The sequence below is a fragment of the Camelus dromedarius genome, chromosome 29 (genome assembly GCF_036321535.1).
Source record: "Camelus dromedarius isolate mCamDro1 chromosome 29, mCamDro1.pat, whole genome shotgun sequence".
NCBI classification, from domain to species: Eukaryota; Metazoa; Chordata; class Mammalia; order Artiodactyla; family Camelidae; genus Camelus; species Camelus dromedarius.
The window spans coordinates 12,804,292-12,828,665 of record NC_087464.1 but is presented as its reverse complement, the minus strand read 5'-3'; the positions used below and the strand labels follow the sequence as shown (position 1 = coordinate 12,828,665).

Below are 24,374 nucleotides of genomic sequence, written 5' to 3'. Positions count from 1 at the left end.
TGGGGATGTTCGGGTCCCAGACCATGCCTACCTCTCACTCACTGTGAGCCCTTGAGCCACAGACTCTGTAAACCCTAGTTTCTTTTCTTTGCTTTTCCTTCCCAAGGCAGGGATGTTGAATGGAGGTGCAATGTCTAGTCTGAGTCAATATCTTTCTCTCTAGCAAATTCTCTTTAAATAATCCATAGGAAGAAAGGAGCGGGTGAATGAAGTGACTCCATAGGGCTGTTGGTGATTTCTGAGAACGTCTTCACGAAAGGCAAGGCCGTTTCTCCAGGGAAGTGGCTCCTATGAGGCAAATCAGCTGTTGAGCACCGAGGCAGCCAGCAGCCAGAGTCTGCTGAGACTGGATGACCTCCTTGGTGTCTGGTGGTTAAATGTTTGGAATGTGACCCATTCCTACTGGCGGGGAGCAGAGCTCTGCACTCAAAGTTATTCAGTGCCTAGAAATCCCCACTCGGTGTGCTTTTGGTCACATGCACGGAGCACTGTTGTGTTCCCAGATGCTATGGGAGGTTGAGACCAGCCGGTGAGAAGAGAAGAAGCTTTCCTTGTTATCTGAGCAGAATTGCTGCCTCTGGGAGATAATCATTGCTCCTTGTCTCCATGGTTCCTAGGCAACTTATTAGAAAATCTTAAAAATGATACAGTAGTTAGTATCTGCACTATATATAAAATAGATAAACAAGGACTTACCGTATAGCACAGGGAACTATTATTCAATTTCTTATAATAGCCTGTAATGAAAAAGAGTATGAAAAGGAATATATATATGTATAACTGAATCACTGCATCGGACATTAACACAACATTGTGAAACGACTATACTTCAATTAAAAAAAAGAAAATCTTAAAAATGAGCTCTTCCAAGTTACAAGTTTCTGCCTTTGATAGCCCGTCTCTGCTCTGGGTTATAGGTCTGGGAAAATGCCCTGTACTGTGTGATGGGGCCTTACAGGATGAACACGCTGATTCTGGCCGTAGTCTGGTTCACCATGGCTTTAAGGTAAGTTCTGTCTTAAAGTTCGTCAATTTCCCTGTGCTTCAGGTGCCTCGTCTATGCATTGAGGGTTACAGTCGGTTCTAATTCACAGAGTCTGTGTCAGATTGGATGCTTTGGGCTGTAACAGGCAACCCACTCTAGTGGCTTCTGCAACATAGATTTCTTACACTTTGTAATAAGAATTCCACAGGGAGGCAGGCTTCAGGGGGCGTTTCAGCCTCAGGCTACTCGTCATCCAATGGCAAGATGCCCAAGATGCCTGAGTTGTTCTTGAGGTCCTGTAGACACGGAAAAGTGTCCCTGTGAGGAAGAGCCTGCCTTTCTCTGAGCTTCACTTTTTAACAGCAAGGAAACCTTTCTCAGAAGGCCCCAGCACCCTCTCCTCTGCCGTTATGTTATCCAGATGTGCGTCACACACCTGGGGCTAAACTAATCACCTGTGAAAGGGATGTGCTTTCCCAGTGATTTTAGACAAATCAGGGTTTGCCTGTCAGCTGACAATACCATTAACTCTCTGGAGAATCCAAACAAAATCAACTCTGTTCCCAAGGAAGAATCCAGGAATGAGTGCTGAGTGGGCAGCCGTCAGTGTCATTGTGAACATTAAATGGATAAAACAATGAAGCTTTGCAATAATGTGCCCGACAGTAAAGAAAATTAAATATAACACGATTGGTGATGAACTGGCTCCACTCTTAAACAGTAGGCTCTCACCCCTATCATTTTGATTCACATCCAAATAGCATGACCCTTCTTTCTTGGCAAGTTTTGAGGCCCACTTCCAGCATTATGAGGCTGCTTTATAAATAGTCTATAAATAGTACTTGCAATCGTTTCTGGCACATAATAAGTGCTTGATAAATTGCTATTATCAACTAGGAACTTTCAGTGAGATTTTAAACCTCCCTCTATGAAATTAGTTTGTTCAAAGGCACACTCCCTCAGCCCAGGAAATTAAATCGGCTCTAGTGACCTCTTTGATTATGGGAGGGACACGGGGAGATCTGCTTCTCCCAGTATCTCACCAAATGTCTTCTAATGCCTATTCATGGAGACCCAGACAGGTGAAGGTAGAGAGGAACCCTACTCCCCTACACCTGTTCCATCTAAGCAAGGAGAGGACATTTCAGAAGCTCAAAGTGGTAAACACGAGGATCCAATTCACTGACACTTTTCAGATATGTTTTCCTCGTATTTGCATGTGTCTAATTTAATTTTGTTGGATGGGCGATGCATTTCAAATGTTGAAACCACAGAGACATCTGGCATCCCTTCCTCCCTCCCACCTATTCCCTTCTGCCTCTTCTGCAGAATTATCTTTTATCTCCCTCTTTATCATTCCAGTGTTCCTTTTTGCAAATTTAAGCAAATGTATATATATATATATATGTATATATTTATATATATGTATATAATGTATATATGTGTATATATATATATATATTTACAAATTTCGTCAACATTTTCTTATGCAAAGAAACTGCAAGAAAGCAGTTTTGCATCTTTTTGCATGCACCCATGTATTCTGGAGCTTTCTCATACCAGTAAATCGAGGTTTCCCTGTCCTCTTTACCGTGGCATCGTATGTGTGCATAGCACCACACAGTACAGCACCACGTTTTATTCAGCCAGGGCCTGTTGCCAGACTGCTGGGGAGTTTGCAGACTTCTGCTGTTGCAAACAATGGCGCAATGAGTAACTGTTTGTAGGCTGCTTTGCACTGGGCAGGTTTATGAGTGCAATAGATTCCTAGAAATGGGATTATGGAGTCAAAGGGAATACATCCATCAGTAATTGTTTTAGGCACTGAGCAATTCTCCTCCATGGGATATGGTAAAAATTTGTCCTTTTTCCAGCAATCTATGAAAGCACCTGTTTACCTATAGCCTCACACAGTGTTTTGGCAAACTTAAGGTTTTGGCAGTCTGGTAGGCAAGAACGCTAACACACTATGGTTTTAATTTGCCTGTTTCTTACTATGAGTGGGATTGAGCACTTTTTTATGTTTAATGGCCATTTTTTTTTTAAGTTGGTGATCTTGAGTTTTCAGGTATAAAATCATATCATTTGCAAACAGAGATAGCTTTACCTCCCACTTTGCAACTTTATATTTCTATATTCTTTTGTCTAGCTGAGCTAGCTAAGACCTACAGTACCGTGTTCAACGGTAGTGGTGATAGTGTGTGTCCTAGTCTTGTCGCCGATGTTAGTGGAGATATGTTTTCCTGTTAAGTAAGAGTCTGCCCTTTGAACTGAGGTGTATTTTCTTATATGCTAAGAAGTGGCCATCAATTCCTAATCTAACTGTGTTTTTTTCTTTTTTTTTAATCAAGAATGAATGTTGGTTTTTTAAAAATCAAATGCCTTTTTTAGCATCTATGAAGATGGTTGTGATTTTTTCCCTTAGATCCATTAATATGATCTTTTTTCCTTAGATCATTAATATGAGTTATATTATTAGATTTTTGAATGGACCGTATCAATACATTTAAAATGAGCTTGATTTACAGCCGTCAGGAATGCAGACTCTGATCACGTTGCTGCTCGAATATTCTGTCTTCTCTGTTACAGTTACTACGGACTGATAGTGTGGTTCCCTGATATGATCCGATATTTTCAAGATGAAGAATATAAGTCCAAAATGAAGGTATTTTCTGATGAGCACGTGTACGGCGCCACAATCAACTTCACAATGGAAAATCAGATTCACCAGCACGGGAAACTCGTGAATGACAAGTAAGTGGGAGACCAAGGACTTTCCTCAGGTCAGGGTGACCATCTGCGGGGACTGTCTTGGGGAGAGAGCCATTGGGAAGATAAGAGTTCAACATGGTGGAGAAGTGAGCTCCAAGGCTGGTGGAGCATGGCAACATGTCCGGATGCCGGAGACTCGGCAGTGCCCCTGGTGGCTCCGTCTGTCCTGTGCTGTCCCCCACAGCACAGGTCATCCTGGCTATGGTCGATTCCTCCAGGGAGGGTTAACCAGCCCATCTTTCCTGAGACCTCGCACCTTTAATGGTGGTGCACAGAGAGCCATAGCCCCTCAGTGGTGCCTGCTTGGAGAGAGGGCCCAGAGCTCTCACTGCTGAGGTCCTACGCCAACTCGCAGCCTGATGGTTGAGCTTTTTCTTTGATTCTGGATGCTTCTCCAGAAGCAAGTCCAGAGGCTGTATAACACTATCTCATGTTATTCTTTTATCTAATAATACCTCCCAGGGTCGATCGGCATAGCCCATTGCCATCAAGAATATTGATGTTCTTCGGGGGGAAAGATGAGTGGAGTGTTAGGAAAGTCCTGCCTGCATCCTCCTCCACCTGTGTGACTCCTCTTTCTACTCCTGGGACATTGCGGTGGCCAGTCCAGCCTGTTGGGCTTTCAGACTGCCTCTTCCAGGTCGCCCTCTGAAGGCCCCCAGATGGTTCAGGGCAGAACAAAGTTTCCCCCAGGCCACGTTACCCACTAAGCCGAGCATTTTCACCTCTGCTGTTTCCTTTCTTGAATTATACGTAGCAAGTTCACTGGTTCGGGTGAGGGTGTGATGCACCAGGAACACCACAGCCCAGACAGTTCAGTGTCAGTGCTATAAACTGCCCCTTAGCTGACGCCTCTGTGTGCGAGAATTATCACCACGGATTCTCTCCTCCAGTGCGGGTTCCGCCTCCCCAGCCCGCACCCAGCTCCATGTCTGAGGGAGGTGGAACTGCCCATGGCTGTTAGCCGTGATGGGAAAAGTGTGTATGTCCGGGTGAAGTCCAAGGAGGGTGCCTTCTGCAATCTAGTCCATATGGCTCTCATGGGCCAGACCTTAGCAAATAGTCACTGTTACTTAGGGTGAGAAAGTGTGAAATGAAAAGAGGAATATTATTGCTACAAATATGAGAACTTGAGTGGAGGAAAGTTAGGACCCAGTATCAGTGGACATAGAATTCAGACTCTCAGATGATTTTTTAAAAAGCTGAGGCTCAGTCACAGACATCTGTACACTCATGTGCCCACGTGTGCACACGCCCTCGGTAGAGACACTCCAGAGTCACTGGAATCTGCTGAGACTGACCACTCCAGGGTTGAAAGCTTCAAGGTTAGTGGTTGGTGGTGGTAGCAGTGCCCCCAGGATTTCTCCCTGTCAGGGCTCTTCAGAATAAGCCAAGAGAGCTTCTCTTGGCATTGCCAAGGGAGAAATGTTGTTTTTCTTTATTAGATGCTCTGGAAATGTTGAAACTTAAGGGACATTATGGATGGCTGGATGTCACCCATGGTATGATGTTACTCCTTGCAGAGATGAATTCACCAAAAGAAACCTTGTCTATGAAACTCCCAGTATTCAGTGATGCTCTGGTGTGGTGTTAGTGACAATAGTGACAGTAACGACGCTGACAACCAGGCTAGTAACAATGAGGACAGCCAACATTACTGGTAATACAGGACCAGCGTCTGTGTGCCAGGCTCTGCCTGAAGTGCCTCTCCCAGCCCATCTCGTTAGACCCCCACAGAAACTCCAGGAGGCTAGGAAGGTGCCTTCTGTTTTACAGGTGGGGAAACAGAAGCTTAGAGAGGTTGAGTGGTTTGCCCAGATCACACAGTGAACATAAATAGAACTGTCTCTCATTCAGTTCACGTGTTCGGAGTCCAGTCCCGTTCCCTTGACGACTGCAAATATTGTCTCATTGGGAAACTCTCCGTTCTCCCAGGCCCTGTTTTACATGGTATTTTCTGAGTTAAAAAGTTGATCTCAATGCCAGAGCCGTTATGGTTTTTAACAGGTAGGTTTTGGCATTCTAAGGCTTAGCTATGCACAAAGTGGAAACTTTTGGTCCGTCCTGTCCTTTGAAAAGCTCCAAGCCTCCCAAAGTTTTCAGCAAGCTGCCAGGTGAGAGTGAGGAGGAAGCTAGGCTTGATGAAGGTCGGGGGGTGGGTCTCCTCTGTGGACCCAGGACCCCAGGGACCATAGCGTTGTTGTCAAGGGTCTGGGGATGCCTCTGCAGGCCAAGGATTGTCTGGGACTGGGTGTAAAAATTCTGCACACAGAGATGTTCTGCCATGTTCCTGTGTTTCAAATGTGTGTGAACGTTTTCGTGTGATGACTAAAGTATAAATTGCCTTCAAAAGTTTCAACGAGTAAATTTTAATTTGTTGTATATATATATTTTTAACCAACGGATACTAAAAATACAACCACCATTACTTGAAGCCCATAATTTTTACCCCCAGCGATTTGTTTGGATAAAAAGGATGTTTTTCATAAGATTAAGAAACTTTGAAACTGATCTAAGGACTTGAACCTTTTCTTTGCTGCTTTCCATTTCTTTTCTTGAGTTATGCTGTCATCTGGTGGTCATAAACTGGAAAACATCTCATCTTTGGAAACCCTGAGCCCCTTTAGAACATTAAATTGACATTCTCTGGCTTGGGTGGGGCATTTTCCCCATTCGTGCCAGTATTCCCCCTTTGACTTTATCCACACTTTGCTGATTAAACATTTAGATAAACTTATTTATTTATTGACTATCACACATAGGGGAACATTACTCTTGGCAGGGAGAGCAGAGACAAACAAAGCAAATGCACTTCTAGAAAAGAGAAGGTTGATTTCACACATCCCAATGAAATGCTACCCCACACTGTTGAAAGCTCCTTTGCATGGGGCATCAGTAAGAATTTTCTTCAGCTGCAGTGGGCGTGTTCCAGGCAGCAAAGCTCCATGAAGCTGCCAACGGTGGGAAATGTGTTAAGTGTACCTTCTGGTTCCAGGTCTGAGGGAATAGCCAAGGCTTAAGGGACTGGGTTCCAAGCCTTGATGGGTCAATGACTAGCTGAGCCACCTCTGATCTGTTTAAGCCTCTGATTCCACATCTGAATGTCATAATGTTGATACAGAATGTCCACCAGGCTTCAGAGTTAATAAACTATCTTGGTAAAATTTTGTAATTTAATCTAGATCCTGCATAGTTCTTGTAGAGCCTCTTCCTGACTATTTCACAATTAGTCGGCACTGAAAATGAGATTGTTGGTCCTCCACCAAGCATTTACACAGGTTATTGCAAGTCAGTAGAAATCCTGTTGCTTTTTGGGTTTTTTTTTTTTTTTTTGGTCTCTAACTGAGCTCTTTTATTAGTTCTAACAGTTTCCCCTTGTTATTGCTACATAATCCTAGCATCAGCCAGTAACATCATTTTGTCTCCTTTTCTTTTTTATTCCATCGTGAAATATATCCAATATGTAGAGAATAGAGAATGATGCCAACAACCCTATTCAGAGCACCTAGCTTTGTAAAATCATAAACTACGCTCTGTTGACTTCAGATTTTAATATAGATTAAACATCTCTCCCTCTGTTGTCCTCCTGGAGCGATGGCCACCACAGTCATATGTTGGGTATTTTACATTCATGCATTTATACTTTCCTTGTGTATTTATCTATCTATCCACATGGTGCAGCATTCTTTAGTATGGTTTACGTTTTAGATAAATGTCAGACTATATCACAGATGTGAATGTATAATTCTTATACTATAGATTTTACAACTAGTTTTTTTTTTAAGGCTATATACTTTTTTATTTTTAATTTTTTTATTGAGGCATAGCTGATGTACAATATTACATTGATTATGACCCCTGATTTGGTGATGCATAGAACCCATGCTAATGAGTATTCTGACTTCAGTGGGAATACTTGAGTGTCTTATCTGTAAGTATGACATTTACTGTATGTTTTTGATTGATCTTCTTTATAAAGTTAAAGAAATTCTCTTCTATTTTAAGTATGCTGAGAGTTTTGATCATGAAGGTGTATTGAATCTGTCAACCTTTTTCTGCATCTGTTATGACAATTAGATGATTTTCTCCTTGGACTTATTCATATGCTATATTAAAATAATATTTTTCTGATATTCAGCCATACTTTGTTCCTGAGATATATCTTATTCATTTCAGTGTGAATTTTTAAAAGTGGCAATACATTGTCAAGTTTGACTTACCAATATTCTGTTTAGGATTTTTGCATCTAGGTGAGATGGGTGTATCTTTTCCTTACCCTGTTTGCATTCAACTTTGGTTGAATACACTCTCTTTTTAAGACGTGCTAGGATCTTTGTCAAAACTATAGGAGGAGATACTGTGATTTCGGCACTTAAGAAGCCTTATGTGTAAGAGAAGAAAAAGAGAGGAAATTGGATTTACTGGCAGATTTGCTGAGGCACAAGAACATATGTCCTCAGAGTCTGTTTGGTGGGCAGTATTTCCTGTTATATACCTCTCATTCCTCATGAAATAATATTTAAGTGGTTTGGGGACATAAGACGGCCATCTCCTAAGTCTTTTATTTCTTTCTCAGGCTACCTATGGTAAAGGTACTTTTTTTAAAAAACTGAAGTATAGTTGATTTATAATGCTGTGTTAGTTTCAGATGCATAGCAAAGTGATTCTCCTATATATATAGCTGAATATATATATGTATATGAAAAAATATATATCTTTTTCAGATTCTTTTCCTTTATAGGCTATTACAAGATATTGAATATGGTTCCCTGTGCTGCACAGTAGGACCTTGCTGTTTATCTATTTTATATATAGTAGTTTGTATCTGCTAATCCCAAACTCCTAATTTATCTCTCCCTGTTTCCCTTTGGTAACCATAAATTTGTTTCCTCTGTGAGTCTATTTCTGTTTTGTAAAGAAGTTCATGTGTGTGTGTATATATATTTTAGATTCCACATATAAGCGACATCATGTGGTATTTGTCTTTGTCTGACTTACTTCGCTTAGTATGATAATCTCTAGGTCCATCCACGTTGAAAGTGCTTCTCATTTATAGAACCACATACTAGAGCTGGAAAAAGCTAGCTCCTCCATACTTCTATTTTAACGGTTTTAAAATATGAGCCTGTAGAGGAGAGGAAAATTGCCTGAAATCCTTTAGTGACTGAGCCCTGGAAGTTGAACTCCATTCTTCATTTTTTGGAGGGTGATGTCAGAGTAGAGTAGAGGCCCGATGCTTGTATTTGGAGAATTTAAGAAGTTATATAGAGTATTGAGAGAAGACTCTGTGTTTCCTCCATTCTTTAAGCAAACTAAGCATATATTTTCTGAAATGAATGATTTTTTAAAAATTTGTGCTTTGCTTTATCTCAGATCAGGAACTGGTAGGAGATCATGTGTGGGGAACTAGATGGAGTTCTAGTCCTTTGCTGAAGAATTCTCTTTTATTTCACTGTATCTGGAAGTCTCATTGCAGGAGGTTATGTGTGTGTGAACTTTTGGGGAAATATACCCTTTGTTTATTTTCTCCCTGAAAGGTGATAAAAATTACATAAAAGAGAATTCTCTACTTAAAAAAAAGGCATTTAAAAGATATATATATACACACACACATGCCTCTGTGTCTTTGCATATGCTGTTCCCTCTGCCTGGAACGCGCTTCCTCCATGTCTTTGCTTGGTTAGCTTTTACTTACCCTTTAGGATATGTCATCTCATGCTTTACCCAATTGGATCGTAAGTGCCCCCTTTGAAGTGATTTTGTAATGTATCTCTATCTTGCTAATTATCCCACCTAATTTTAATTGTCAGTTGCCTTTTTTTTTTTTAATATTTTGGGGTTTTAGCCAAGATCCTTGTTTATCTCTTTAATTAGATTGAGTTTCTTGAGGGTGACACCCTCAAGCCTAAAACATGGTGACTACATAGATGTGACTTTTGGCAGAGTTTAGATCACATGGTGGGTTAAACATTGGGCTGGAGGGTAATGGAAATAAAGTGTTTGTGGTAACAACTCTATTGTAGACCCTGGATCACCAATGGCTTCTGTTTCCTTAAAGGAAAAGTTCCCCAAGATACTTCTGTTATCCTTTCTTTCAGCCCTTGGACTTTCCTGAATGGAGCATCTTGGACCAGTTCACTATATAAATGAGAAATTGGAGGAGATGATTGATATAAAGACTCATAAAATATGCCTTGGCCCTTTCTCCTTTTATCTCTTCTTTTATAACTTTGGCTTTTTATAACTCACTTGGAGATACATTTTAAGGTTTGCTTGTGTCAGACCTGTTATGATTTATGACTCTGCTTTCTCACCCCACCCCCTTGGCAGAACATTAAAATATCACTGAAGGCCACGTCTCTGGCCTATTACTATATTAAAGAGAAGGATATATTAAGACAGGCAGAGACCCGAGACAGTCTCCAGGAATAGCTTTCCTGAGTAAATACATCCAGCACACAAATTACATTAATTTTGACCTCAGAAGCATCTTCCTATAACAAAAGACTTAACAATTAGTCTTTCCATGGAAATCGGAAGAGTTCGGTGGTAGCCTTTGGAGGCCCCTGTTTAAAAGTCTGTAGCAAACTTAACTCTAAGAAAAATGGCCGAAAATAATTTGGCTTACTGGACCAATGACACTCACATTTTCTAAGGTATAATAATCTGGCATCTTCCTCTGGAGATTATGGTTCAAGAGGTCTTACATTGGAATATGGAAAGCTGCATCTTTCATAATAAGCTCCCATTTTATTGTGCTGCAGGTGTGTGGGGACCTCTCTTTGAGGAGTACCCGCCCAGGCCTTCTTATTGAGAGGTCATTTTGCAGAAGCTAATGAGAGGTGGTTCTAGTTAGGGTTTTCAGCAGAACACAAGGGAGCATGAAGGGTAAGGGGCAGTGGCCACCACCTGCGGTCATGGATTGAATTATCTGGTGGCTCTAGAGAGGAGCAATCTCAGTGCCTGGCGTTACCCGTTACCATGACTCCCACTATATTGTAGTTATCTATTGGCTTGTTTTTTTTCCCCATTAGACTTAAGGGCAGGGACCATGTCTTTCCTCTCTGTACACAAAACCCCTAATGCCATGCTCAGTAAGAATCTGCTGAAGGCTGAATATCTAACTAAATGAATAGACAGACGAATAAATGAAGGAGTGGGTTGCCATTCTTCACAAAGGAAGATACAGCCGAAGGTTTCTAGCTGAAAAGTTTGACCAAACTTGAGAAATATAACCAGCAGAGGATGATGTGAACATATGCCGGTATATGTGTTTAAGTGTAAGATTGTCCTTTCCTATTCAGTTTATGCAGGAGTTGGGGTCCTGCAGCAGCTCCCAAATATGGCTGCACCCCATCATCATCTAGGCGCTTTGCCCCTCATGGGCTATTTTATTTTCAAGTGGAAAAGTAATATATACACTTGGTGGAAAGAAATGCCTGATCTCCTCTTGCACCTCCTCAGTGCCAGTCACACCCACCAGTTTCTTGTGTACCCTCCAGGTATATGCTGTGCACTTGCACACATAGCTGCTTTCTTACACAAATAGTCACATGCTGTGAACACTAAATTACATTTCATTTCTTCCGTTAACAATGTATCTTAAAGATTGTTACATATTAAGACATATAGACCTAAGTAATTATTTTATTATAATGGCTGTGTAGTATTCCATTGTCCATCACAGACCTATCTATCTATCCATCTATCTAGTAACCCATTGCTCTTGTCAGCGATGTTGCAATGAAGATCAGTGAATGTGTCTCTTTGAAGGCATGAGCAGGTACGTGTACACTAAATTTGTAAGGTGCTGTTCCTAGGTCGAAGAGATTGTACATTTTAAATTTTGCACAACTGCTCTCCAAAGAGGCTGCACCAATTACATTCTACTGACAAGGTGAATGGAAGTGCCTATCTCCCCACATCTTTGTTGGTTCAATTTTAAAAACAAAGATTATGAAGCCCTCACACATCTATTGCCTTTAAACTTTCTAAGATCAACCCGAGGGACATTCATGTTTTTAAAGCTCATAACGTGAGATGTTATCAATACTTTCATTTCACACTATTTCAAGTTTCTATGATGCTGATATACATGGTCCATGGACGCGCATTTGGGAGCCACCAGGCTGATGCATATACACCTGGACTAGACACCTGCTTCCACAGTCCTGAGACCTCTCCCATTTATAAACACACAGCAAAGAAATGGGAAACTAGTCTGGGTTGAAAATAATGTCTAGCAACTTTGGATTTACAGTTCTCCATTTTCTTCTGCCTTTCTGTGTTTTTCATTTGAGTCTCAAGGCTCCGTTTTTTCCTGAATGGATCACTCAGGGGCTAATATTTTTTTCCACAGGTTCACAAAGATGTACTTTAAACATGTACTCTTTGAGGACACGTTATTTGACGAGTGCTATTTTGAAGACGTTACATCTACTGATACCTATTTCAAGAACTGCACCATTGAATCGACCGTCTTTTATAACACAGGTAAGAGCGTGGACAGAGTGAGGAGACTGTAACAAGGGCTTGTTGTCTAGACCCACACTGCTCAGTCATAAGCTTCAGGAGTTGTAAAGTATTCACAGATACAAGTGAGCCTTCATGTGGAGAAGTGGGTACCAGCCCCAGGTGCGGCACAGAGAAGCTGCGCAGCCTTACTGAGGCATTGGACTGATCTGCGTCTCAGTTTTATCACGTGTGAAATGGAGAAGCACAAAAGTACTGGGCAAGTGTTCTGATCTCAACGAGACTGATGCTTTGCAATAAGGGTCTTTGGCAGGAACAGAATATGACAGAGATAAAAACCAGCGTTCTGGGGAGGGCTGCCTCTTATGTGTAGAGCGCATTCTTGCAGACCTTGCATAATTTGAAATTTACAAAATTCAAGATGCATGTTTCCCCAATAACAGATGGAAAGAAAAAACTGCATCTTTTCAAGCTTTGCGCGTGAAATGAGACAAGACTATTTTAAAATCACCCATTTCAGATTTCCACGATTAAAAGAAAATCACAAGATTGCACCACTTCCTCACTCCTTGTTATTTTTAATACTCTCATCATAAATTAACACCAAGCGGAGTTGGGTTCTAAGGAAGTGAACTGAGCTTTACCAGGGGCTTCACCTCCATTGTCTCAAGTAAGAGATTTATTATAATCCCCGTCTTCTAGCTAAAGACACAGAGGCTTAAGCAAGCTGCCCAAAGCCACAGCTAGCAAGCTGGGGGAGCTTGGATTCACACCTCAACTATTTAGCTCTAAAGTCTGTGATCTTTCCACTGAACTACTTGCCGTATGTCCAGGCCAGTTCTTTCTCCCTGGCATTGGCACCAAGGCACGGTTTATGCAAGAGAATCTTTTTTTCCTTCATGATGTCAGCCTCAGAAGGTTTAATATCTGGTCTCTTCAATATCCCTCAGTCTCAAACCATTATGAGATTTCCCTTCCTAATTTATTTTTTATCCTAAAAGAATAATAATGACTTCTATACATTTACTATTTGTCATCAAAACCTGGCATAGCTTTTATTTTCTTCTTTCAAGTTTTAATGATGCCTCTTGGTTTGCATATTCTTAACATGGTTTTTTTTGTTTTTGTTTTTGTTTTTTTTGCAAATGCATGGTCATGAAGAATGTCAGAGCTGGGCAGCAGCAGAGAATATCCCGTGTCTTCCTCTAATTGTTACAGGTGGAGGCTCAGGGAGGTAAAAGAGGGTCAGTGGCAGAGCCAGTCCCCCAAACCCAGGTCTCCTGAGAACCTGTGTAGTGATTTTTCTGCTAGAGTAGCTGATGTTAGAATGTGTCAGAAAACATGGGAACTAGAGCCAAAGAAAATGGTTATTGTTATTTTTTAAGACTTTTTTTTTTTAAGAGAAGTTTTAGGCTTACAACAAAATTGGAAGAAAGATACAGTGATCTCCATGTATGCCCTGCCCCCACACCAGAGCCTCCCCCATTATCAATATCCCCCCCAGAGTGGTACCTCTGTGACAATTAATGAACCTGCATCGACATATTATCGTCGGCCAAAGTCCATCGTTCACATTAGAGTTCATTCTTGGTGTGATACATTCTGTGGGCTTGGGCACATGGATAATGACATATATCCATCAACATAATATCACACAGAGCATTTTTACTGCCCTAAAAATCCTCTGAACTCTGTTCATCTCTATTCCTGCCCCACTCCCCAAACCACTGAGCAAATGGCTTTTATTTTGAAGTGTGTTCAGGTTTCTGCATGAGCTTTGGAGTGATTAGCTCAATCTGGACCCAATTCTCTGGTTGTCTGCCTCCTATAAGCTGAGTAGCCTCAGAGGAATAGCCCAGTTGCTGTGAACCTCAATGTTATCCCATTGATACAGACAAGACTGTCATCTAGCTTGAAAGATGATGTATGTCCCTCAATGAATGTTCATTTCCCTTTGCTTATAGGAACTTCAACAGGTCCTGACATTTTTAAGGGTTTCTCACTTCTTCCATACCTGGCCACACGTCACCTTGACTTTGAGACTATCTCATTGCCAGAGGGTGGGGACGCCTGCCAAAGGAAGGGGCATTCCTCCATCCCTGACTCTGCCCCAAGTCTCCCCACACGAACCCAAAGTCCCCTACACTTCACACGAACCCAAAGTCCCCTTCTCTCCGCAGACCTCTACCAGCACAAGTTCATCAACTGTCATTTTATCAACGTCACCTTTCTGGAGCAGAAGGAGGGTTGCCACATGGACTTTGAGCAAGACAACGACTTCCTGATTTACCTTGTCAGCTTTCTCGGCAGTCTGTCTGTCTTGCCTGGGAACATCATTTCTGCCCTGCTCATGGATAAAGTCGGGAGGCTCAAGATGATTGGTGAGTGAGTAGGGACACCACATCTGTGTCCAAGTGGGCTTGGACCTTGGCTTAAAGTGTATTAAAGCAGTGGAATTTTTCTTTTTCTTAAAGAAATCTGGAAACCACACAGGTAAGATGGCATCTGCTGGTGTAGAGCCAAGGAGGCCTGTCTGCAAAGCCCCGGGGTCCTGGGTAGGTGGTCTGAGACCTCTGGTCCATGCCAAGAACACATCTTCATTTCCTGACTCAGCAATTCTGTGATAGTTCCTTATTGTGTTAGTACTCCAATAGGTTATTAAATATATCCACTCTACCAGCTTCGTATTCTTATTGTTGAAAAAATACATAAAATGCTCTTAAATGAACCCTGGTTTCATTTGATGATTTAAAATAAATCATATTACTTACTTATTATTATTTAATAGGGAGAGCATTTTGGATTTTGGAGTTGGACAGGCTCATGGTGGACTCTTAACAGCTAAAGGCTGTTTGACTTTGGACATGTTCCTTTGCTTCTCTGGGCCTTGTCCTGTAGATAAGGAAACCTATCATGGGCTGGTGGGGATTTGTGAGGATGGGAAGTAATGTACCCAAAGCATCTCATAGCAGGTTCTCAAAAATGGTAGCCATTTTCATGTCTGTCTTGCTTCATTCCACCAGATTTGCAGCAGTCTGTTAGAAAAACACATGCCTGGCATGATAAACAAAACAAAACAAAACAAAAATATACATCCAGAGCCAGGGAAATGTACACATATTAGAATGTGAGTCAAGGCCAGGGGAGGGGAGGTAGACAATGTGCTAATAAACATGCCATGAATTCTGCCCCAGGGATGTAGTAAGATTAATTCCAAGATCCTAGCGGCGAAACTCAAAAGGAAACAAAATAAATCACATAGTTATTTTGTCAGAGAAGAGCAAATTGATCTGGGCTTTCTGGGAAGAATTTCCTAGTGTTTGGCTCATACTGAATATTATTATTATTGGTAGTGGCATGAATATTTAGAATGGTGAACACAAGACATGCCTGTGATTTCTGCTTTTTTTTTAATCCTTAAGAATATATTTTTTTAATCTTAATTTTTTTTTTTGTTAGTGGAGGTACTGGAGATTGAACCCAGGACCTCGTGCATGCTAGGCATGCGCTCTGCCACTGAGCTACACATGCTCCCCACCCCTCTACAGCCCCTTGCCCATTGTAATCTTGCAGTGAGGACGGCGTCACCTCTCTGGCTTGGCAGATTGAGCTTTGTCAGAGGCAGTGCCCTGGTTAGACCTGAAACCCACGGAGGGAAGAAGGCGGCTTATTAACTTCTGCGATGCCCGTGACCAGCACGGTGCCTGCCACTTGGTGATGCTGTGGAACTGACCGGAATCGGCGAAGATGAGTCAGAAGCACCAAGCGTTTCAGCGGGAGGTGCTGCAGGCTGGCACGGCGTAAATGACCAGCGGCTGGCCGGCAGGTGGCCATCTCGGCCAACGCTTGCTTCGTGAGCCTGCACACCTTCCTTGGCCTCTCTGAGCTTCTGTTGCACAGCGGTTCTAAGAGCACCTCTGCTCCAGTGAGAGAAGGCATGTGAGAGGAGATGTGTGACACTTCTCCCTGTCTGTCACTGCCCTTTTCAGTCCCAGGGTCGAGAGTGAATTCTGTGGTCAGCTCCTAGGGTGGCTGAGGAATTTCTCAGGAAAGTAAGGTCTATGAAGGGTGGGGTGGGTGCACCTGTGAACAAAAATGGACCGCCTCCCTTGGCCAGCCGCACACGGCCACACAGGAGCGGAGGGAGGGCTGAGAGCTGGATGCAGGGCCCAGGCAGGGCAGGGGGAGGGTGGACATCCTTTTCTTTGCCGTTGAAGCCTTTCTTGCCATCATGAGTGTATCCCAGACAAAGGCTGGTTTCTATAATGCTACATAGAGCCATACATCCCAAGGTGGATATCTGAAACTAATTTTATTATTCTTTACATCTTATTCTTTTATTAATGTCGGTATTTTGTTTCTGAGCTGGATTATTAAAACTCAAGCAGTGCTCTCTTTATATCAACTGGGATATTCTCGGGCACAATAAATACTAGATACTCAATACATATCACAACGGCCTGTGGGTGACCTGTTTTGAAATTGCCTTTCCCATGACCCTTAGACAAATCCCCCTGTAGAGTCTGCTGGAGCATCCTTTGTCCCGTGTACTCTGCTGCCGCGCCCTTTCCTGGGCAGAAGTAGCACCTCGTTAACAGGAGAGTAGAAGTTTTCCTGATGAGCCAGTTACTCCTCATTTATTCATCCAATAAACATTAATTTATGCAGCGCAATTCTCTTCCAGGGTGTACAACAGGCAATGGGAATACAGCAGTAATTGAGGCAGACAGCATCCTTGTGCTTAAGGAGCAAATGATCAATTGGGAGAGACAGACATAAACTAGAAATTTCATTTAAATAACACTTATGAAGTGCTTATTATAGGTCAGGTTTTGTTCCAAGCATTTTGTAAATAGTATCATATTTAACCCTTACAATAACCCTGCGATGGGGAAAGTGAGATAGCACAGAGAGGTTAAGTGACTCACTCAAGGTCACACAGGGAGAGCTGGGATTTGACCTCAGGCCTCTTCAACATAAGGGGAATAAGAATTAATTATGAGGATGGAAGTACAGTGGGTCATAGGGACTTTTAGCAGGAAGACCTAACATAGTTGAGGAGTCATTTGGTTTATTTGATATTTGTATTCAGGAAACGTTTGTCAACAGTTACTGTGCACCAAGCCTCATGGCTGGCCACTTGGAGGGATGCACGCATATAGATGGTACAGTTCTTGGGGCACTCGCGGTCCAGTAGAAGCCAGTCCCCTATCATTCTAGTGCTCTCCTAGCTGTTTGGAATGAGGTCACCAGGCTACCCACTCATAGCTCTGCCCCTTCCCAGAATCAGCAGAGTCCAGGTGGGCAGTTACCGTTCCCCAGCTAGCCAGCAGGGTTTGGCACCAGTCTTGGCAGCTCCAGGTCTGAGCGTGAGGTTCCAGGTGGAGGCTCCCCAGGGAGGCACTTGTTGTGAGGCCAAGCTGGCCTTCTGGCTTCTTGGCAACTGGAAGACCTCCCTTCCCCAGGGGCCCGATGCCTGGTGGGGACTCCTGCCCTATTTCCCAGCTGGTTGTTTGGGACCTGCTTCCTTGTTTCCTTTCTGCTAACTATTCCCACAGCATTTCCAGACATACAGCTGGTCCCTGCCCCGCGTCCACGCCAGACATCCCGAGCTCCTCTGGGCAGGACGTACTGGATCTGGGCAGGATTTGACACAGTCTTCTTTCAGTGGGATCTCTTACCATTAACTGTATCACCCAGAGTCCTGGTGGGAAAAATAATTCACCCCAGGTAGTTCTATGGAAGAGACTATGTTGGTGGGGTAGCTTTAGAGATGTGGGCAGGGTTATGGGAACAAATGAGGCTGATGAGTTACCCAGATACTAGCAAAGTGGGCAGCAGGCACCATTTCTAGAGCTGCAGGGACAAGGGGAGAAGGTAGCAGTAACAGAGCCCACCCAGGGAGAGCTGGGACCAAGAAGGAAGAGGCACCGGAAGGAACTGGAATCCTGGAGGGACGCAGCATTGGCCACAAAAGAGGCTTATAAAGCAGGATGGGAATTGGAAAGAAATACTCCAACCCCTTTGTCCTCTCCACTGACAAGGGAGCCCCAGGTGCGCAGTCCACAGGGCAGAGAGCAGAGCTGGGAAGGGCAGCTTGGATATCTGGGGTGGAGATGGGCGTGAATGGAGAATAAGCAGCCTGGCGCTGTTCAGGTGTCCTTCTGTAGCCCGTTCACAGCTATGTTCTCAGTGGAATCTAAGAGTCTTTTTGACACTGATGCATTGCAGGCACCTAAAACAATGTCTGGTACATCATAGACTCTCACCTGATGCCCAGCCCTGAATGACTGACGACAATCGACAGAGTGAGGATTTCAAAATCCTTCCTAGAGGCTAATTCTGGTGACATGACCCAGGCAGAAGACTAGTCTCGTGGCTGGGGGACGCTGTGGGGATGCAGGCTGTGCTTTCTTCATGTAGAGATGAACCCGTACCTTCAGGTCTTGTCTGACATGGGCTTCACATCTCTTTCTGCCCTGATCTCCTTCTGCAGGTGGCTCCATGCTCATCTCGGCGGTCTGCTGTTTCTTCCTGTTTTTTGGCAACAGTGAGTCTGCCATGATCGGCTGGCAGTGCCTGTTCTGCGGGACCAGCATTGCTGCCTGGAATGCTCTGGATGTCATCACGGTGGAGCTGTATCCCACCAACCAGAGGTCAGCTCGTCCCTGGGCTTCCCTCTGGGGCTTGTTCGGACTTCTGTGGTCAGCAGTCTGCCTGCTCCCAGATCCTCCACCACAGCCATCTCAGTCTTCCTGGTGTCCCAGAGACCAAAGGTCTCTTAGGTTGTTGAGTTTCTCCTGCCTGGGGGCTGGCGTAGGTCTGGAAGTGAGAACGTTAAGGCTTAATAGGATGGGGTGGATAGCAAGATGCAAAGGACTAGTGCCAACCTTGTCCGGGAGACAAGAATTAGGGCTAAACCACACGTATCATGCAATCCAGAGAGGTGAGAACAGGCCTGCCAGTGGGAAATGAAGTGAAAGGTGAAGAACTGGACAAACAAAGGTTGGGGCAGAAACGAAGGTGGGCATGAGGTGTGATGGTCTAGGGCATTTGCGGAGAATGTGGCAAGGATGCCTGGGTTGGCTTTTATTTGGGGCAAGCCATGTGGGGAGAGGCCTGGGTTACAGGCATAGGGTCAAGGCCATTACCTACAAGTTCCTTCTTCTCATGGAGGAGGAATTTTAAGGACAGCAGGTAAATGGCTCTTGGGCCAGAGAGGAATGTGATGTGGCATGGAAGGCAGGAAAATGCAATTCAGCAAAAAAAAAAAAAAAGAAACTTACTGATATTTCCAAGATTGATGACAGAGGTATTGGAATACGGGGAGCTATGGGAAAGCACAGAACACCCTATTTGGAGCCTCTCTTCTGTGAAGCAAAGAACTTTGAAGTTTTATTAAAAGTAAGAGGAGGAAGAGTTATCATTATTTCAATGGCATGTGATTTTAAATCCCAGAAACTCAAGAGAATTAACTAGAGAGACTACTAGAAATAATGAAATAATTTGGTAACGTGGTCGATAATAAAGCTCATGTAGTAATTTAGAGATTTCAAAATAGGTCAAAATTAAAAATAAAATTGAAATCCATTTAATAATGGAAGAAATCCTAAAATGTATAGGAATCGATTTGATGAGGAAGGTGAAACACTTATGTAAAGAAAAGCATAAAGCTTTACTGAGACGTATGAAAGAAGACATAGATGTCAGGGGTATCTTACTGAAGTCTAAGAAGACGTAATCTTACAAAAATGTCAGATACTTAGTGTTCTTCTAACTTAAAAGATTCCATTCAAAAGTCAGTGAGATTTGTTTTACCCTCTCTGGGAACTTGAAAAAAAAATTCCTCTAAAGTTTATTTGGAAAAATGCACATGTGAGAATATCCAAGACATTTCTGAAAACAAAAAGATAGGGGTTGGGGCTGGTGGAAAAGTGTCGAGGTAGAGTTCAGTCAAGTCACAGAAAAAGTGTAAAAAGAATTTAAAGTACAGCAGTTTAGCCACATTCTTAATAAACTTGTGTATGAAATAGAGACATTGAACTTAATTTGGGGAGGAAAGGTGTGGTGAATATTGTGTCTGTATATAAGCGGAGTCAAGAAAGGTTAGATGGTTAACTATAGTAATCACTGGGAACTGTGATTAATAATAATTAGGATTAAGTTCTGCCGTGGGTGATAGAAACCCGCAAATAGCTGTAGACTTAGGAAGGTAGGCACTGCAGACCCTTCTACCTTGTTCTTCCCCTTTCGTGACCTTAGCAATCATCCAAGATGAGACCGTCTATATTCCAGGAAGCAGGGTGAAAGGAAAAAGGATAAAACGGGAGAGAGCAAAAGGACCACTCTTGACATCTCTTAAGGAAGTTTCTCAGGGGCTGCCACTTGCACTTACATCCCTTTGGCCTAAACTTAGTCACGGGGCCAGACTCAGAAGCAGGGGAGTCTGGGAAATGTGGTCTTACATTTGGAGAAATGCTAGTTCGGGACAACCAGCAGTCCTGCCACAAGGGGGTCGAGGTGTTATTAAGGGGAACCACTGATCCTTTCACCTCATTCTTCTTCATTCTTTCATTATGTCACAGCACTCATGTACTACCTGTGAACATTTCAAAAGAGATACATTTGAAAAGAAGAAGAAACAAGTTTGAAGGAGATAATCCAATATGTTAATAGCGGTGATTCCTTTCAGTGGTGAAGTTACACATTCTTGCATCTTTATGTTAGTCTGTATTTCCAAATTTGAGAATGTGTTGTTATATTTAGGAAACAAAACTCCCTCCCACACTTTCACTACGCTTCCTCAACAAGGGAAAAAAAGAACCCAGTCCCACACATCTAAGGAGGTCTAGTTCGTGTCTTTCAGAATGATTCGCTTTCTTCTTCTTTTACAGGGCAACAGCCTTTGGCATCCTCAATGGATTATGCAAATTTGGCGCCATCCTGGGAAACACCATCTTTGCTTCTTTTGTTGGGATCACCAAAGTGGTCCCCATCCTTCTGGCTGCCACCTCTCTCGTGGGGGGTGGCCTGATTGCTCTTCGACTGCCAGAGACTCGAGAACAGGTCCTGATGTGAACAACCTCTGGGGAAAGGAAATGTTGGAAGAACCTTGTCCAGGAACCTTAAATGTGCCCACACTTCCTGCCCATCACCGTCCAGAGGACATCTGGGTAGCAGAGGAGGAGAAGTTGATTTTGTGACCCTTAGTTTAGCACCCATTTCAGCTGTTAATATGTTAGTAACTCAGGTGACTGATTTGGGGGTGTCCTGAACTTCTCTCCCTTAGAACCATCACAGAGCTGCATGCTTGACTTCCGATGTCCCCAGCCCAAGGCAGGGAGAAAAGATAAACCCCTCCGGTGGGTGCGCACACTAAGGCAAGGGGTGTGCATTTCCCAAAGTGAGGTGCAAGGACTTTTTTTGCATTTCAAAATGAATCTGAGGGCGAGAAACACTCCAGCTTCTTCATAAAGTTCCTCAGAGCCCAAGGACCTGACAAACCGACGTGGCCGGGAAGTCAGCGTCACCCTATGAATACTGAAGTACAAGGATACATATATTTTTGCATTTAAAGTATCATCATAGTTTCCATTTGAAAATTGGCACAATAGCATTGAAGATACTCTGATTTAGGAAACCAAGTATTTGAGCAATATCTATAGGTATCTCCTTTCTCCCCTCAAATGTCCTAAGTTTTCTGTGATGATTAGGTGGCCAATTTAAGACTAATATTTACTCCTATTTTGATCTAGTCAAAGAAACTTAATGGGATAGATATTCTGTAAACTAACTTTGTACATAACTGGATTTGAGTTTAATTTGCAGAACTGGTATCTGCAAATATTTGCCAGCATATTTAGCCATATTTCGAGAGGACTTGATGTTTGAGGTCCCAGGAAGTTGGGGCTGACTGAACGAAGCCCAAGCACAATTTCTCACAGCCATTTAGCCTGCTGGCGGGAGGATGCACTTAGCAAACCCACGTGGTGTGGTTCATTTAACCCAGGCAATTTTCTTCATGTGGGTGAAGGAGTTGCTTTCCTCTCTTACACAGATCACTGGTGAGACACAAGCTCAGCATCCTTCAGTCCTGGCATTTAACATTGCTGCTCACCCAGCAGCAACACGAGAAGTGTCCAGTGGCCTCTGGCACCTTCTTTGTTGGCAAGCGTAAAACGTGGTGGACAACATGGGGGATGGAAGGCGGGATGGGGAAGTGTAGCTCCCGTTCTGCAAAGTGTAAATTCTTTCTGTTTCTTTAAGCCATAAAACACAATCCATATTTGTTATAATGATCCAGTCCCATGGGAAGCCTACACTCTGCGTCTCAGTTCAGGGTTTTTGAAGCAGATGCCACTGGCATGGGAGTTAGGGGGTACAGTGGGTGTCAAATAGGTTTTCCTTTAGTGTTGCAAGAGAACGCTTTCCTGAGATCCAGTGTGAAGCATGACTGGGGGTGGGGGTGGGGTGGGGAACCCGGAACAAACTGCTTTGACAAAGGTCAGTAACAAACTGAAGTCCTGACTCCATAGAACAGGCACAACATTGCATGCATCAGAACTGTCCTGCGTGGAAGGGGCAGTGAGCTATGAGCCCCTGTGACTGGCGGTGAACCTACTGAGGCCAGATGAACATCAGTCTGCAAGAAACCAGTTCTCTGAATTGATTTGTGATGCTCTCAATTCTGTAAAGTGCCACACGTTTCCTACCAGAAACCTCAAAAATTTAAAGAAGGATAATGATGGCTGCATGGAGTGTATTTTCTGTTTGGAGGAAGTGCTTAGGTCCCAGGACAGCTTCAGGACATCTTTTGGTTATTCTTTGGAGTAGAAAGTGGACAGGAGGAAAGAGTAAATTTTATGACACCTTTCTACCCTGGAGCTGAGATCAGTTTTAATGGTTAAAATGTTTTCCCTGCTTCTCTGGAACCCCCTGCCTCTTTATTCATCTTTTTTTTTTTTTTCTGTACAGGGAAGCAAGACATGTCAACTCTGATTTGAATCCTGATTCCCCAAATTTATAAATATACCGCTGTGTATTAGTGTTTTTCGCAGTGTTTTACAGGAGTTACCCAACATAGATGCTATGTCAGTAATGAGAGGATCAGTGTAATATAGCTGTAATATACTTTCTTGTGACATGAAATACACCGGCTAGGTTCCTAAAAGAGAATTGTGTCAACCGGGATTACCACATCCCATCTAATATTATTCCCCTGTGGGATGAACTCAATGAGCAGTTACTGCTGAAGAAATTGACAAGGCAGTGAGAATCTGCGTTTTGAGTTCAGGTGGATCTTGGGAATCTGAAACCTGATGAATTTTTGATCGTTGGGATGGCGGTAGCAATGTGGGGGTGAACTCCGTGTGATTCGCAAGCTCTGCCTTCTGCATTGTCTTTCTGACTCCTCACACCAACCGCCTAACCGACCAAGGACATTTCCATCTCATCCATCACTTAGGCCTTTGCAAAGGTAAGGCCGTGCTCTGCAGCTTTTCCTCATGAAGGATTGTCTGGCACTGGGACCTGGCCACTTCTTAAATGCTGTCGCTCTTGCTGAGACAAATGCTTCTTTAGAAGTCGTCTCTGTGGCAGGTCATTGGGGATACCGTACAGCCTTCCTGGCCAGGCGCTTCTTTTTCTTTTCACCTGCCACCCCGAGAAACTCCCGCTGGCGTCCGCGGAGCGTAAAAGGGATGAGGCGCTCTCTCGTTGAGCAAATCTGTTTTCAGTTCACGACGTATTTTATGATGCCCCGGTTTGGGAGTAATTATTTTTAATGGTCTCAACTGTACTGTGTCATCTGTTGATGCTGATTTTTGGTCTTTTGTTTTACTGGTGATAAACAGTGAAAGGGGTGTGCCTGTTCACTCCCAGGGTTCCCTGGCACCTTGTGTTCGTTCATGAAAAAAAATAATAAAAATCATGGTAAGCAAACCTTTAAGAACTGAGACTAGAGATTATTTTCAGACGCTAAGATCTCTTCTGCGTTCCTTGATTGACTAGATCACCGGGGAGGAAGCGCTGAGAATCATTTCCTTCAACTTTCTTATTTTGCATATGGGGGCCCTATGCTAGGGACCCTGAGAGGCTAAATGATGTGGTTAAGGCGACAGGTGGTGCTAAGAGTGGGTTGCAAGTC

General features: G+C 43.2%; 1 protein-coding gene across 5 annotated transcripts in view; it reads left to right on the top strand.

Moving 5' to 3' along the window:
• Window positions 1-24,169, top strand: part of SV2B (synaptic vesicle glycoprotein 2B) — a 155,332-nt gene extending 131,163 nt beyond the window's left edge. For all 5 annotated transcript variants that reach the window (XM_010975718.3, XM_031440509.2, XM_031440510.2 and 2 more), the window contains exons 8-13: window positions 918-1,006; window positions 3,575-3,739; window positions 12,117-12,250; window positions 14,410-14,610; window positions 18,726-18,885; window positions 21,124-24,169. In XM_010975718.3, coding sequence (XP_010974020.1) covers window positions 918-1,006; window positions 3,575-3,739; window positions 12,117-12,250; window positions 14,410-14,610; window positions 18,726-18,885; window positions 21,124-21,307 — 933 coding nt within the window. In that variant the 3' untranslated portion in view covers window positions 21,308-24,169. The remainder of the gene's footprint in view (window positions 1-917; window positions 1,007-3,574; window positions 3,740-12,116; window positions 12,251-14,409; window positions 14,611-18,725; window positions 18,886-21,123) is intronic.
• The last annotated feature ends 205 nt before the right edge of the window (window positions 24,170-24,374 follow it).